Consider the following 16,536-nt stretch of genomic DNA (forward strand, 5'->3'; position numbering starts at 1 on the left):
AGGATGGTGTGAGATTGATTAAGTAGCCTGCAGTCAAAACGCATTCCCCCCAAAATTTAATGGGAAGATTGCCTTGAAACCGTAATGACCGAGCAACATTCAGAATATGCCGATGCTTGCGTTCGACGCGTCCATTTTGTTGCGGGGTCCCGACACAGGAAGTTTGGTGAAGGATACCTTGTTGAATGAAATAGTGTTTTAGACACATGAATTCGGTTCCATTGTCAGAGCGAACCATTTTAACACATTTGTTGTATTGCCTCTCAACGAGTGTGAAATTTTTTTTCAAAGTCACTGATACCTCTGTTTTTTCTTTTAACAAATAGATCCAAACTGCCCGTGAACAATCATCCACAATTGTCAAAAAATATGAAGCACCACAGGATGAAGGAGTTTTATAAGGACCCCATAAGTCACAATGAATTAAATCAAAAATATTCAAAGCTTGATGCGCACTTAAGAAAAACTTATCTCTCGTTTGTTTCGATTTTTCACAAACTTCACAAACTGTATTCAACTCATCACGAGTACATTTCCCACTTATATCAGGAAGCATTTGCACAATCTGAAATGACGGATGTCCTAATCTTTGGTGCCAAAGTGCTAGTTGATTTTCCATCTTGACATGACATGCTTGAGTCTTCCGTACCCCACGATACCAATAAAGCCCATCTTTCCGTTCACCTGCTCCAATCAGCGTCCTCGAAGTGCGGTCCTGTATAATACACAATTTATCAGTGAATGTTACAACACAATTTTCTTCATCCGTCAATTGAGGTACTGAAAGTAAATTGCATTTTAATTTGGGAACATAAAGGACATTTTTCAATTCAAGTCCTTCTTCAAGAGTCATTGTTCCCTGTTCGCAAGCTAGAACACGTTCACCATCGGGTAACCCTACGGGGCACCTTTGTATAGTTTCCTTTTCACTCAAATTTTCCAGTGACCCGGTCATATGGTTTGATGCCCCACTGTTAATAATCCACAAATCCCAAATGCTCTTACCAGTCATTTTCTCTGATTCATTTGATTTTTGTTTGCTGATCATATCAACCAGTACCTTCCATTGTTCATTGGTCAGATCTGCCATTTCAAGTTTCTTGTCGTCATTGTTGGCTTGACTGTTGCTTCCACTAGCGTGTGCCACATTTGCACGTGTCGGGTTACCTTTGTTTCGCATCCCTTGGCGTCCCCTGCCGTTCCATTTGCCTTCACTTTTTGGTCTGTCACCCCACCATTCGGCATATATCCGATCAATTGGAAGCATCCCTTCATGTCATGACCATTTTTACCGCAATGACTGCACGTCATTAATTTTTCTACCATATCTCCACGCCCTTTTTCTTTGTAGTTGGCCTGCATCGCGAGACCCACGACCAACCCCCTTTCTTCCGTTGATTTGGCCATCATTCTCACTCTTTCTTCTTGTACCAACATAGCATGTACGCGGTTCAGAGACGACAATGGATCTGAGGCCAGAATGTTTGATCTTACTGTCCCGTAGCTTGCGTCATCCAACCCCATAAGGAGTTGATGAACCTTCTCCTCCTCCCTTCGTTTTTCCAACTGAGCACCAATCCCACACTTGCATCCACCACACGTACAAGATGGAATTTTGTCACTGTTAGCAAGCTCATCCCAAAGGACCTTCAATTTTCCAAAGTAAGTTGCCACCACCATTCCCTCCTGCTTGCATCTTGACAAGTCCGACCTTAGTTGTTGAATTCTAGGTCCATTCACGACTGAGAATCTTTCTTTAATGTCTTCCCACAAGTTATGTGCAGTCTCAACATATGCTACTGTGGATCGTAAGCTTGGTTCAATGGTGTTTAGAATCCAAGATACAATCATGGACTGCACGGTCCACCAATCTTCAAGGTCGGGTGCCTCATCCTCTGGTTGGATATGTGTTCCATCAATGAAGCCCCATTTTCTCCGGGCACGAAGCGAGATCTTTACTGCTCTTGCCCATTCGTCGTAATTTTCTCCGCGCAATTGGACTTGCGTGATTATGTTTCCGGGATTGTCACTCACGTTGAGATCATATGACGAGTAGGTCTTCTTAGCACCTCCTCCTTCGTGCTCTGCTTTGTTGGCATTATTCTTTTCTGGTGCATCTGCCATGGTTGTGCACCGTTGCCTTTGCTTTGTGTTTGTCGGGTATCAGAGTTTTGTGCTCTGATACCATGAAAGAATATTCTCTGTTTTATTCAATCTGTCCTTCATCTATAGCAATGATACATATATATAACCATAGCATTAGAACCGTACAGATTCTTTTTCTCACATAACATCTGTAATTAAGACTAATTATAAACCCATTAATAGTGATTATATTCCTATAATTAAGTCTAATAATGATTTTGTCCGGTAATAGATACCCTAATCTGCACCATAGAGTCATGATCATAAATCTAACTACATCACTAGGACCCTGAGCTAACAGAGACTAATTCTGAAGATAAAAACCTCACATGCAAACTTAAATTAAAAGGCAACCCAACCAGATCAAAACTAACTCAAAGGAAAAAGAGCCAAGAATTAACTTACTCTATCTAAGATTTTGATTGGTCAAACTTGTAGAGTTCACTGCCAGGAGTCCAATGGCAGACTCTGATCATCAAACTGATGAAAGAGGAGGTCAGAATCTAAGAGAGAAGGGAGAGGAAAGGAAAAAGGGAACAAAAATGAACATACTCTATGAAAGATTCTGATCGGTCAATCTTGTAGATCTCGCTGCCAGGAGTCCACTCGTGGACTCCCATCATCAAACAAATGACCGAGGAGGTCGGGATTTTAGAGAGAAGGCAGAGGAAAGGAAAAAGGAGTTTTTAGAGAGATAATGGTTCTTTTTTAAAATGAAACTTGAATAACTAAATCTCTATTTATATAGCCTTTTCACTTTAATAATAAAATATTCAGGTGTCATTTTAATTGTACCATTCCTACTCTAAGACTATTTTTCTCGGTCCTTACAGATCACATATAGATTTTCCAACGTATTGTAAATTCATAATTACATGTCTTATTTTTAGTATTATACACTAATCATTACATATTGTATTATTCTTACAGGATTTGCTAGTGGAGCAAAGCTCATAGGGAAGTTTTGTTCCTAAAGGTCGAGATGACATCTTGATCATGGCTATTGGGACTGAAGAACACATTGGTCGTGTACGTACAATTGATTTTGGTGTTAGGGTGAGACAATACTTTGGATCAGCTTCTCGATCCAGCTTTTCTAATGCAAATGTCAATCAGAGTTGCACAATTGATAGCGAGACTGACTCCACAACTAAATTAAAACATAAAAGAACAAGTTACTAAAAAGTTAAGAGTTGAATTCAACAATGATATAATTCACTTAAATAAGTAGATGTAATTACTTTAAGAAACTATTAAAATAATTAATAATTAAAAATATTTCATATATATTAGTCACATCAAATTAACTCCCTTATATATAAAAAAAAAAATGTGTTTAGTAAAACCAATAAAATAGTTACTAGTTTATTTGGTTAATTTATAAGTTAGTTTGAACAACATAAAAGTGTTTGGTAAATACATAAAAAATAGTTTATTTTATGAATTTCTAACTTATAAGCTATAAGCTACTTTAGCTAAACTTCTAACTTATTTAATTTTCTTGTATTACTATCTCTTATATTTTAATTAATTTTCTTAATATCCTTACCTTTTACATTAAATGTTAAATTTACGGCCAATACACTTGTTACTAGCTTACTTGATTAATTTATAAATTAATTTGACTAACATGAAAGTGTTTAAAGTGTGTAAGTCACTACAAGAAAATCATGAAATAGAAACCAATTTGAGAGACAAAAAATAATTAGTTGTTATGTTACTAAATTAGAGACCATTTTAAAAACTAAAAATATTTATGATTTCTAAATTAGTTTCTATTATTGTTAAATGATTTCTAAATTGGTATCTAATTAGATACCAAAGTTTTTGCTACCAAAGTTAGAATCTAAATAATTAGTAGTTAAAACTTTGACAACTAATTAGATAACTATTTAACAATAATAGAAACTAATTTAGAAACCAGTTTTTTTTTAGTCTCTAAAATGGTCTCTAATTTAGTAACTATAGCAACTAATTATTTTTTTTCTAAAATTCGTTTCTATTTCATGATTTCCAATATAGTATTTTGTAAATACTTCAAAGTAGTTTATTGTAAGAACTTTTAACTTATAAACTATAAGTTATTTTAGCTATTGTTATTTGTTATTTTTTAATATATATTTTTATTGTCTTTAATTTCTTTCAATGTATTATTATCCGATTCAATTTAGAGAGATAATTAATTATTTCATTATTTTTAATATTTGTTATTTTTTTTTTAAAAATTATATATTTAAAATTAAAAAAAAATAACAGAAGAACTTGAAGTAAATAATATTTTATTATATAATGTATTGTGAAAACTTTTATACATGAAAATTACAGAAAATAAAATTAATGTATCAGCAGCTCAAATTAAGAAAATAAAAAATTTAAATTTGATTAATATTCATTATGTCAGCTCATTTAAAAAATAAATAAAATACTATTTTTTTAATAAAAAAGTAATTAATTTAATAAAATCTAAAATTATAATTACATAATAATATACATTTGTTTAGAAACATAACTTTTATTTATATAATAAATACAACTTATATAATTATATATTTTTTTTTACATTTAGTGATTGGTTTATTTATAAGTGCAATAAACTAGTTTATTACCATATAACTTATATATAACAAATTTATTACCTAAACACGAATTTATAGGTTAATTTTGCAAAACAGACTCAAAGTCTAGTTCCTTCTGTTTTGAATCTTCCATCAAATAATGTCAACTTTAACCCCTGTTTTTAATTACCTTAAAATGAGTTTTTGGGTTTGAATTTATTAGAAGAATAAAGGTTAACAAGATTTTCCGGTGGAAAGAATAAGAGTCAGTATATTTAGCTTACTTTTAAATTTTAGATTTTGGTAGTGTTTAGTTTGACCCAATGAAGTTCAATAGTTTCTTAATTTGTTATGTTTAATGTGTGATTTGTTAGTTATGTTGTAGCTGGATGATCACGCGATCTTTCCATTTACAGGTTTTCTGTAGAAAAAATTGTAAACTGAAGTAAGGCTTAGGGTGTAGAATTGTTCCACCACTTGCAAGGTGTTTGTTTATTTGTTTGTGAGAATGTCACCTATATCTAATTTAATATTCATAGTATTAATTTATAGGGTCTTTACTTTGACACCTTTCTAGACTTGATGAGGAATAGGCAATCAAATTTGTTCACTTCGCAAACTTGTACTTTTGCGTGCAAGGGAAGGCAACAAGGCACAAACCTACAAAGTTTTCTACCTGTGTCATATATATCATTCATTTAGGCTCATGCTCAGACATTTCAGTGAAGACAAAAATATGGAATATGGTAAGAGATTTTGTTAGGTTTCCCATTGGCAGCAAACACTTTTGCAGGTGCCTCAGGATGAGAAACATGACTTGGCACTCACACACACACCTTTGTTACTATTTTGGCATGGGAACAAACTTGGTGACTATTCTCATGCATCATCTCATGCTCTTTTATAGAGGGTGGTGTGGTGGTATGCATACTAGTAGTACTGATGGAATCTACAAATCTAAAGTGACCCATGCGTGAATGGCTAATTTTCACACACACAAAAGTGCCTAAACTTCTTTGCCTCCTTTGTTTCACAGACCATGAACAACCAAAAAAGTTGATTGGTTCAATGTGGAAATCCTTAGGCAGAGGGCATCGTCTAAAATAATTTTGGTACATTTTTTCCTCTCAAATATTTGAATGTAGGTGTATGGATTGATGGCTAACCACACCATTGTGATGAGGTGCTTTTTTGCTTCTTTTGAGGCTCACATATCCAAGCATGCATGTGGAAGCAATTAGTGCTGTAATTATGCCTTGGAGTGTTTATCTCACTTACACACATTGTGATAGCATCATTTGGAAGGTGCCAAGTTCCCTTCTTCTCACTCTCCTTGTCTCAAGCATGCTCCCACCACACACCCATGTGGGGTTTCATTAATCACTACACATCTTTTGCATTCCTCTATTTTTTACCCCAACCTTAACACCTCAAACATACATTTCTTAAATGTTCATTCTTTTAACTTCACTTTGTAATCAATAAAAATTGAAAATTAGATCATATAATTACATGAATGACAAAAATTGAAAATTAGTGTGTTTTAAAATATATATTATGTTAAAAAATATAGTTTTTTCATAATATCTAGTTCATACAAACTGTATTCATAAGTAGATAGTATTACAAATTAGTTAATAGTTATAAAAATACTTTAAATTTTGTTGATTTAATATTTAATTTTTATTATGAAAGTAATTTAAAAAATTGTGAGTTTAATTTTAATTATTAAATATAATTTAAAAATAATTTAAATAAGTAATCAAAGGATAAATTTCATATGTATTTTATGTAATGTTTTTAGAGAAAACTTATTCTTTTTATTTAGGGATAAATTTAATTCACTCAACTTTGAACAATTTAAGCCTAAACAACAAGATTTTGTTTATTTCTTCCAAATTAAATATTTCTACCAATACCTTTAAAACTAACAAAAGAATAACAAAGAGCAAGAGCAAGAGAACGCGAAAATTAAATATAATCTTAGAGAACAATTTATTCAAAATTAAACTAAATTAATTACAATTAAAATTTAAAAGCATGAGAGATTAAACAGTTGTATCTAAACTATTTCTAAAAGTATTTATATTTGACAATTATCACTACCTCAAAATCAAAGTTTTGCTCGTCTTTGAAAAACAAAGAAAAATGCATTCAAATCCTAATGGAAAAAAAAAGGCATGGTATAAAATTATTGTAATCTCAAACATGATGTTCAAAATTCATATTAACTTACTTTAACACAATGTGATGTCAATGATTACAAATGATCAAATCAAACTTAAAAAGGATCATTATCTCCTTCCTTTCAAGGGTAAGACTTTAGAAACACTAGTTGGAGAATATTATTATTGTTTATGGATGGTTATTTTTTTTTTTTGGATACAATCAATTTTTTTTTTTTATAATGGACTCTAAAGGGTTGAATAGAATATTATAATTTTTTCGTAGTCAATATTATAAAAATATATTTAGACAATGGTTTTTAAAGTTCTTAGGCAGTTATTTAAGAATCGTAGTCTATGTGTATGTCATTTATAGTTTTGAATTATAGACTAAGGTTAAACAACCAGCTAAAGTTCCATTAAAGAGCGTTTCCACGTGGTAGAACCTCCTCAGGGAATATAAGGTTTTCATGAGGCTGATCTTGAGCTACCATCCATGCACGAATACTAGTCTATAATGTAACTATAGGCGGCATTTATTAACAAAACCGATGCTTATATTGTAAGTAAAACAAAAACATAGAAGACCCAGAGGAGAGCATATACAACGATTAAGGACAAAAGCGTCATTTATACTTTTTTTTGGGTCTTCTATGTTTAACTACATGGAGTCATCATAAACTACGGTTAATCTAAAATTGTAGTCTATGATCCACTATAGGCAGCGATTATGTTCATACTTGTGGCTTATAGACTACAATTTTGGTTATGACCGTAATATATATAAAAAAAATTAATTCAAGTTGTTTAATGTGTTTCCTCATCTTAGTTAACCTGTTCATTTTAAAAGCCCAACCAGACAACCAAATTCACATCTATTCAAACAATCATATATATATATATATATATATATATATATATATATATATATTGATAAATCATTTACATCCACCAATATATATTCATATCTACTCCTATCTATTTGGCTAATTTTGCATACATTAGAAGCATGTAATATAACATAACACTTAAGAATATATATAAACTAAACCTATATTATTCATCAACTATCCTGGGTGTTATAAAACATAATGAAATATGTGGCTCAAGCATTCCTCCCATAGCCGAATGTGGCCAAATTTAGTGGTTCAACTTCCATAAAATACTACAAACAGTATAAGTTGAAATTAGTGTTTAAAGTACACAAAGTTTATTATAAACAATAATTTAAATATCCTGCTCCCAACCTCTGTTAATGCCAAGTGTTATAATGGTAGTCATTCATGGCATAACCTAGTAGTCACACTCGTACCCTTTTGGTTGTTTATTACATTATAATTCAATATTAATTGTTAATATTGTATTTTGACAAACAATGAAGAGAGGAAGACATAAAAGTTAATTAATGAAAATTACAAACCTTTAGGATCAACCATTTAAGCTTATAACACTTTGAATTGTGTCAACCTCTCACTATGTTATATTCATGGTATGAGCTAATTAATAAAAAAAACTTGTTAAGAGACGTTTAAGTATTATACATAGGTAAGTTGATAATGTAAATACCCGTCCACTACTTGCTTGAGATATATGGGTGGCTTCTTGTGCAATGAGTAGAACCACACAACAGTGTTATCATTTATGGATAACACAAGTAACTGCCAGTGAACCCTGCATCATCAATGAAAATAATTAGTCAAATTTTATGACATGAAATACTAATAATTAACGACTTATTAAGTGAACTTACTTATTAATATAAGGAGCAAATATATTTTTCCCCCTTGTATGAAGACAATTGGTGATGTATGTTTGGGTTTCAACTTTCTTATTTCCCGTTGAATTAATTAAATTGGGATCCATGAATTCATAGACACCACGTTTCCCCTCATTAATAATGACTTCAAACAAATACATACATATATAATTAGTTAAAGCATAATCAATATTTAATTATATAAAGTAAAATGATTTATAGTCAAAATGACTTACATCATCTAAAACTGAATGGCGGGTATATTCAGCTCCTAGTTGTCAACTGCAAGATATAACACATCAGTCATGTATATGTATAAAGGGATGTTACTACTTCTTCCAAAAATAGTGGCATCCAACGGAACCTCAGCTGGATTTGTACCTATGAGCAATCTCTAATAATGCGATTATAGGATTGTCAATGGAAACTGGTTGTTTCTTTCCTTGTGGACTTGGTTTGACGCGGTTGCTACAAAATAAAGAAAATTTTCATTAAATTAAATATAATACATAAATATAAATTATTAACTACAAATTAATTTCTTACCAGGAATTCAGGAATAAGTCAAACAAGGTGTCTAGGCCAAGCTATAATTGTCATAAATGTCTCGACCACAACAGTGACCTCATTATTAGGTAGAGCAACATGAGTATCAACAACTCGTACTTTCTCTACCATGACCTTTACCACATCAAGGGGGAAATATACATTATGTAAGGTAGTGGCCCCTTCAAAGATATTCCCTAAGGCCACCGAGGAGTAAATTCGTCCCAGCAACATATGGAGTTCGTGGATTATTAATGACTTTTATCTCAGCAAGTGTATCGAGTCAAAAGTAATAAATTATCCCAGAGGACGGATATCGAACCCACAAGGAACAGTTCTAAACTCTTAAATATAATATTCTTTAAATATTAAAGGATGTGCAAAAGTTTGTTTGAAAGGCTGTTTATATAATGAACTTATGTAAGAAATTTAAATGAAACAAAATAAATGATTAAGATAATTCAATTGAGAAAATTAAGATTGGGGTTAATCCTTCTCACTCGTCTGTATTTTCAATGAATAAAAACATATAACATATAAAAATCATCATATCAAATTATTAAGATTGTCTCCTAAATATTGATTCCTCGCATATTTATAAAAACATTCTTATCAACAGATATTATAAAAAAAATAACATCTGAAATGATCTTGATTGGGAGAGTTTGGGCGAGTTTTCAATGTTCCAACTTTGTCTTTCTCCTTGTCTTAAACTTGTCCATTCCTCCTTTAGCCCTTTGTCTCCATCTTCCCCTAGATTCTTGAAATTAGCACAACATGGAAATAAATTGTTCTTATTCATCTCATAATCCAAAAATATGTAAAAAGGTTCAAATTCATAAATTAGAGGTTGAATTATAACTCTATTAGCAATTAAAGCTCATAAGTGCTTATCTTTTTGCATGAAATATCACTAAATTATGGTACATATCAATTGTCAGTCTCTTGAGGTCCATTAAAAGCTTTTTTTAACCTCCAGTAAGGATGATGATGACTAGATTTGGATTAGGGTGGGGTTTCTAAACCTACCCAAGGTTTAATTGGGCTTAATTTGGTCCACATAAAAACCCTAGGTTGATCATAGTAAACCCTAACATTTAGAAGCAAGGCACATGGATCACATTTCCATCACATATCATATGTGACTTGAATTAGTGCCTAGTTTTTTGAATTCAAAGTTCCCTCCATTTGCTTTGTATTTTGTCGACCAAAACACCTATAAATAAAGCTACAAGGCTTAACATAATTCAAATCATATTGAATATTGAATAGAGTTATGCTGCCAAATTTGCTAGCCAAACTCTTTTGTCTCACCTATAGCTTGGTTACACGACTCATTGATCTCTTCTCCAATTCCAAGTGATTAGACTTCACCTATAACTCATATTTGGAAGAAAAGCAAGAATGAGATCTGGAATGGATTAGTAAAGAAGATATCTACTTGATAATTCAAAACAGAGAAAGGAAACATTTGAAAACTGTAAAACAATATCATGAGACAAATTCTGAATTCAATTTTTTGCAAAGAAAAGAATATTATAAAAGTGACTTCTGAGGAAGAACCGGGATGACATTTTTCATCACATTTGTGTTGAGTTTCATAGTCGAATAACGCTTTTAGACCTAGATTTATTTTTCCTTTGCTTTCATTTTGCCTCCACGTGAAAGGTTAAACTCTTTTGGGTTAATTATCTTGTAATTTTGCAATGAATTCTGAGTTCTTAAAATTCTCTATAGCAATTTGTGTTAGAAGGTATGATCTATTTGAAATTTGGTTTTTGTTAAGGAATTGTTAATCTTTTTGAGAATTCAATTCTCTTATTTAATTAGAATTCTCTCTTAGTTCCCTAGTTCTAATCAATCTCTTAGTTCAAGGGGTAAAAGATAAACATCTCACAACTAGACGCTTGGAGACAACTAAGTTATTGAATACATCAGTAGAAGCTTATTTTTCTGATAACATTCCGTTGAATTTGATTAGCGCTTGTTTGATTAAGTTTTACATTTGTGTGATAATTGAAAGAGTGAAAATCTTAAGATAATCAGTGAATAATTCATTGCTGAATGAAATTGAGAGTCAACTTTCTTTCTTTACTGTTTTATTATCATTTATCTTAATTTTCTGCATAACACCTCAAGCCCTCTTTTATCTTTATTGTTATTTCTAACCTTTTGCTTGCAAATAAGTTTTGAACATTGATTGACTGAATTTACTATTAGATTCGTTGGAATATCATCTCTTTGGTGTTAGATGGTATAACACTGGTTAAACGGTCTAGAATTAGTTAGATGGTCCGCTAAAATTATTTTAATTTGATTGATAAACGACAACTATCAGTACCTTTCACAAATCAAAATTAAGGCTGGTCCAATTCGCAAAGTAAAAGTTTTTGCACCAACAAATGAAGGGAACTAATATTGAAGGTTGAGTGAGGAATCACACACCATATTGAATGTTGGCAGTCAAGTCCCTAGTACCATAGTTTCTACTTCTACTCTTACCTCCTACAACATCTTTCCAACATTGAATCTTTATGTTCCCTCCCATTTGTGTACTAACTAAAGATGAATTCTCTCTCCATGATATAATAATAACATCATAGTTTGTTTACAACCTCATTTAAAGCTTACGGCTAGAAAGTTAAAAGTAATGTATATTGTACAATAAAGTAAAGTTGGCAAAGTTGTAATTTTAATTTTGAACTAAACTTACCTTTTACTTTGCTTATTCTCTATCTCTCATATATCACAATAAACAACTTCCGTTGTATAGGACATTGTATCTATGGATTACTAACTAAATTGGAAGTTTCGTATTTCTTTAGATTTTATATTCAACTTAGCATCTAAAAATAATGTTGAAGCTTTAACAATGGCTTTTTCTGTATGCTAATATTTATTCAATTATGATTTTGCATAGAATTTTTTTTGTTAAACCATCTCTTACACTTGCATATCATGTTCCTTATGAATGCAACCATGCCACTTTTATAAGTTTGTTTCTCATATTGTCATTGATTAGGTGACTTCATTAGGTTCAACCTTAACTATTAAAATAGTTAGCAACACAAGAATTGAGGATTCTCAGTTTAGGTTGTACAACCTAGTAGAAATTATGTCTCAAGTTCAATACATATAGAATCAATATTAATTATTTCTTAAAAGATCGGTTAATTTTGTTTTGTGTCTGAGGCTAATTTTGATTATGCTAGCTTCACCATTCAAAATTCAAAAGTGTTTTTAAACTTTTTCTAATTTTCTTCTATATTTTTATGTCTTCGAGCAACATATTTTTATGTTTTATGTTCTGTATCTTAATTGTTTATCTTTGTATAAAGGTTAGAACATTCTAAAGTGTCTCGTTTAATTCATTAATTTGTTTCTGATAAAAAAAAACAACACAAGTTTATTCACATATATTTAAAAAAGTTAAAAGAGGAAGAGGAAACACGTGAGCTAATTATGAACCCTGTAAGATCAATCTACATTCCTAGAGGATGTTTGACAAGAAGAAGTTCTTCCCTATTATCTATCTTCGTCCTCACACACCACCATTTTTCTCTTTCTACTTTTATATTTATGTAATTTTTTGTTTTCTAAATTTGATATTTTAAGCAATAACTTTAAAATTAAGAAATAAAGGTAAAGTGTTATTAAACTTTATCTATGATTTTATACTCAGATCTCTCTCTACGTGTATATGTGTGTGAATATGGATATATACGATGAGCAAAAAAAAAAAGGATATATGTGCTAAATATTCCTTCTAGTTTGGTGTTGTGTGTTTCGTCATATTCCACAAACGAGTTAATAATTTTACAAGAAATCAGGGGAAAAGACGCACACAAACACATTAAGTAGAAAAATCATAAAGCACCACATAAATTGGCAAGCATCCAGTGACGTCACATCCTAATTCAACTTCATAACCTTTCTAGATGTCGCAAAAATTTAAAATTCAGTAAATAATATTAGGTTTAAATATGTTTTTTTATTCCTGTATTATAATATAAAATTAATTTTTTTTAATTTTAAACTTTACACTTCCTATATATTTGTATTAAGGAATGACTCATTATATTATATAATATTATAATAATTTTATGTTAAAAATTCGTTTGTTATGTAATAATAGAGTTAGATATATTTTTTGTTTTTGTATTATAATATAAAATTAATTTTTTTACCAGTTCATGTATATTAAAAAATACTCACATAAATGTTATAATATTGTAATAGAGTTAATATTAAAAATTTGTTTAAATAAAAAAATAACAAAAATTCATTCCAATTATAAGTATACAAAATTAAAATTTGGATTATAAAAAAAAGCTAATTTCACTTAAATAGAGAAAAAAAATATTATTAACTCATATATAGTAATAATAATAATAATATTAAAATATAGCGAATTGTTATGAATGAATCAATCTTTGTCCACTAATTTTATACGAAACATAAAGAGGTGAGTTTGGTAATTACAAGGTCAATTTCTTAAAGTAGTCTTTCCATTTGTGTTATTAGGTTGACCAAAGAAAACCATCTGTTACCTTAATTATTGCATTTACGTGTCCCTAAGTGCTGGAAGTTTCAGTTGTAACCAAAAGTCAGAGTTCAGAAGAGATCAAAATTAATGACCATTTCCTTTTGCTATTGTGGCCACCATCCACTTAGCATCATATAAATATCCAACCCTAACCCTAAATAATCCCTTAAACCATCAATCACGCTGAATGGTAGATGATTTTCTCTTTCGTTTGGTGCCTTTTGCTTATTCATCTAACTTTCTTCTTCTCTTGGCTCACTCAATATCTTTTATATACATATTTACATCTAATACAATCAACAAACAAAACAAAAAAGCACACAAGTTGTTTTCTACCAAAGCCTCGAATATATTCATCTCCTTTTGGTGGGACTGTGTAGGAAAGGAAAAGGATTTGTGTTTCACCAACTCCACACCTTCAAGCCTTATCCAAATCCACATTAATTTTCTATGGGATGTAACTTATTCCAAATCATTAATTTACTTTACTCTTCTTTTCTTGGCACGTCCCCACCAATGCATATAATAAATATCTATCTAATTGCTTTAACTTCATCTTCAAAATTCTTTCTCTCATCCCAACTTGTTTTTTATTCCACCATCAACAACTTGTGTTATGCGTAGAGATGTGAACGTGTAACAAAGATAAAATAAAATAAAATTGGTTATTCCTTTCATGCATATCTTCATGCCATGCTTCACCTACCATGTTAATTAAACCCTTTCCTTGTTCTCTACTTACCCGTGAAAAAGTTAGATCATGTGTGCAATGCTTTCTCCAACCAGTCCCATCATTTTACTTCGTTCCTTCTCAAACCTAATTTACATTTATATTATGAGGAAAATGATGTAAACATTAATATTTTCATTTTAGCCAAAAACGTCTTTTAAAAAATGCCGCCTAATTTGAGTGATCAATTAGGGTTGTTAAAGCTTCTTCCAACACATGACATGACGTATATCATAATTGATTAAACAACGAGCTTTGTTTTCCTCCATGCCACACCTTCTCGTGGGCCATTTTATCGTTTTTATTTATTTATTTTATTATTCTATCAGTTTTTTTATTTATTTTTTCCCTCTTCGTATGATTTTCTACATACATAAAATTTGAAAAAAACAATAGAAGTCAATCCAAACTTAGTTTATTCGAGTTGTTTTTTTTATGGTGAAACTGAATTGATAACTTGAGTGGTCCTATTTTTCAAGGATATTTATTTGGACCAACTCAAGTGTAGGCCTTTGGTAATGAAAAGACATTGAAACCTTTGAACAAAACAATAATAATAAATATATATATATATTTATATTTATATATATATATATATATTTATATATATAATTTAATTATGGTATATAGAGGATTGAGTGTGAATGAAGGTGGTGCTTTGGTTATACGAAAGACAACAGTTTTAAATCCAATGACTCAAACAGACCAATCCAAAGGTATTAGAATTATAGAATATGATAAGATCATAATCTCATTAATTATATCATATTCTTCAGAGTTAATCAACCTATTATTATTCGGCAGCTAGGATAATAAAGTCAACTCAAATTCGACACAAATTCAATACCAAAAACTGTTGTTATTTGAAAAATTCTTAAATTAAAAAATGTCTACAAAAGAATAGTTATTTTCTTTATAGGCCAAAAAAAAAAGATCTTGCAGTAACAAGCTAATGTATTATCTAATCTAACAAATAAATTAAAATGAGGTTCAATTAGGTTTTTGTTAGATCCAATTCAATCCAACACATTCTTCGTCGAATTGGATTAAGCCAATTGAGTTTTGAATTTTTTTTAATTTATTAATTTTCAAACGCTTTATTGTTAGCATTCTAACTTTTTTTTTTAAATAATAAACTTGCTCTTTGTAAACTTAAACAAAAAAAAAGTATAACTAAAAAATAAACATCTAAATAAAAACAAATTAAAAATGAAGAAGTTTAAATGGTCAAACAATAAACATTTTTTAGTAATAATTTTGGTCAAATTACTCAACTAGTAAGAGTTTAGGTCTGCTAAAATTAAGTTAATAATTTAATTCAATTATAAAAAAATCTAACTTTATTTGTTTATACTATATTAAATTATTGATTATCTATAAATGTTTCTCCGATCCATTCAAGAGATAACAAATATACTATTAGGAGAAGAGTGAAAAAAAAAACGTATCTTTATCATATATCAATAATACAAAAAAAATATCAAATTAAAAGTGTATTGAAGCAGAAAGCTAAACGCATAGATGTTAGTTAAGAGAAGGAAAGGGCACTCGAGTCCCTCCTCATTGCAACTCCACTTGCTTAACCCAGATGAGCTTTAAAATGAACCTCGGTTTTGAAAGAAAGATTTTTCTTTATTAATTTAAATATGTTTTTCGGGTATGAGAATTTTGATTTTATTTTAAATCCCAAATTTATACTTCTTAAATTTTTATTATAGGAAAATTGTTAAATTAAATATTTTTTACATAAAAAAAAGAGCATATTTAATTTGAATTAATTAAAAAAGCTTGGTATGGTAAGAAGTTTATGATAGTTTAAGAGGGGAAATAGAAAGCGCGAAGAAGAACGCATGGTGGTGTGAGGGTGTGAGTTGAGTGGTCCCTTTGACCAGTGGTGGGCATCCACTCCAAACCAAAGCTCTTCCTTCCTGCAACTTTGCCACTCACCACTGCCACTTCATACCCATTATTGCCCTTGCTTACGTGCCATCACAATTTCACGTCTTGCCAAATACAAAACAATAATAATAACCAGTAACCACTATCATATTATCATTAATTACACAATTAATTAAAAAATAGAAAACCGACGC

The 16,536-nt window shown here is 30.4% G+C and overlaps 1 protein-coding gene across 1 annotated transcript; it reads right to left on the minus strand.

Annotated features, from left to right (window-relative positions):
• Window positions 1-1,077: 1,077 nt before the first annotated feature.
• Window positions 1,078-2,124, minus strand: LOC150025229 (uncharacterized). Its single transcript, XM_090295677.1, has one exon. The coding sequence runs from the start codon at window positions 2,122-2,124 to the stop codon at window positions 1,078-1,080; it is 1,047 nt and encodes a 348-aa protein (XP_090151803.1).
• Between the last annotated feature and the right edge of the window lie 14,412 nt (window positions 2,125-16,536).

The sequence above is a fragment of the Phaseolus vulgaris genome, chromosome 9 (assembly GCF_051622355.1).
Source record: "Phaseolus vulgaris cultivar YP4 chromosome 9, ASM5162235v1, whole genome shotgun sequence".
Classification (NCBI taxonomy): Eukaryota; Viridiplantae; Streptophyta; class Magnoliopsida; order Fabales; family Fabaceae; genus Phaseolus; species Phaseolus vulgaris.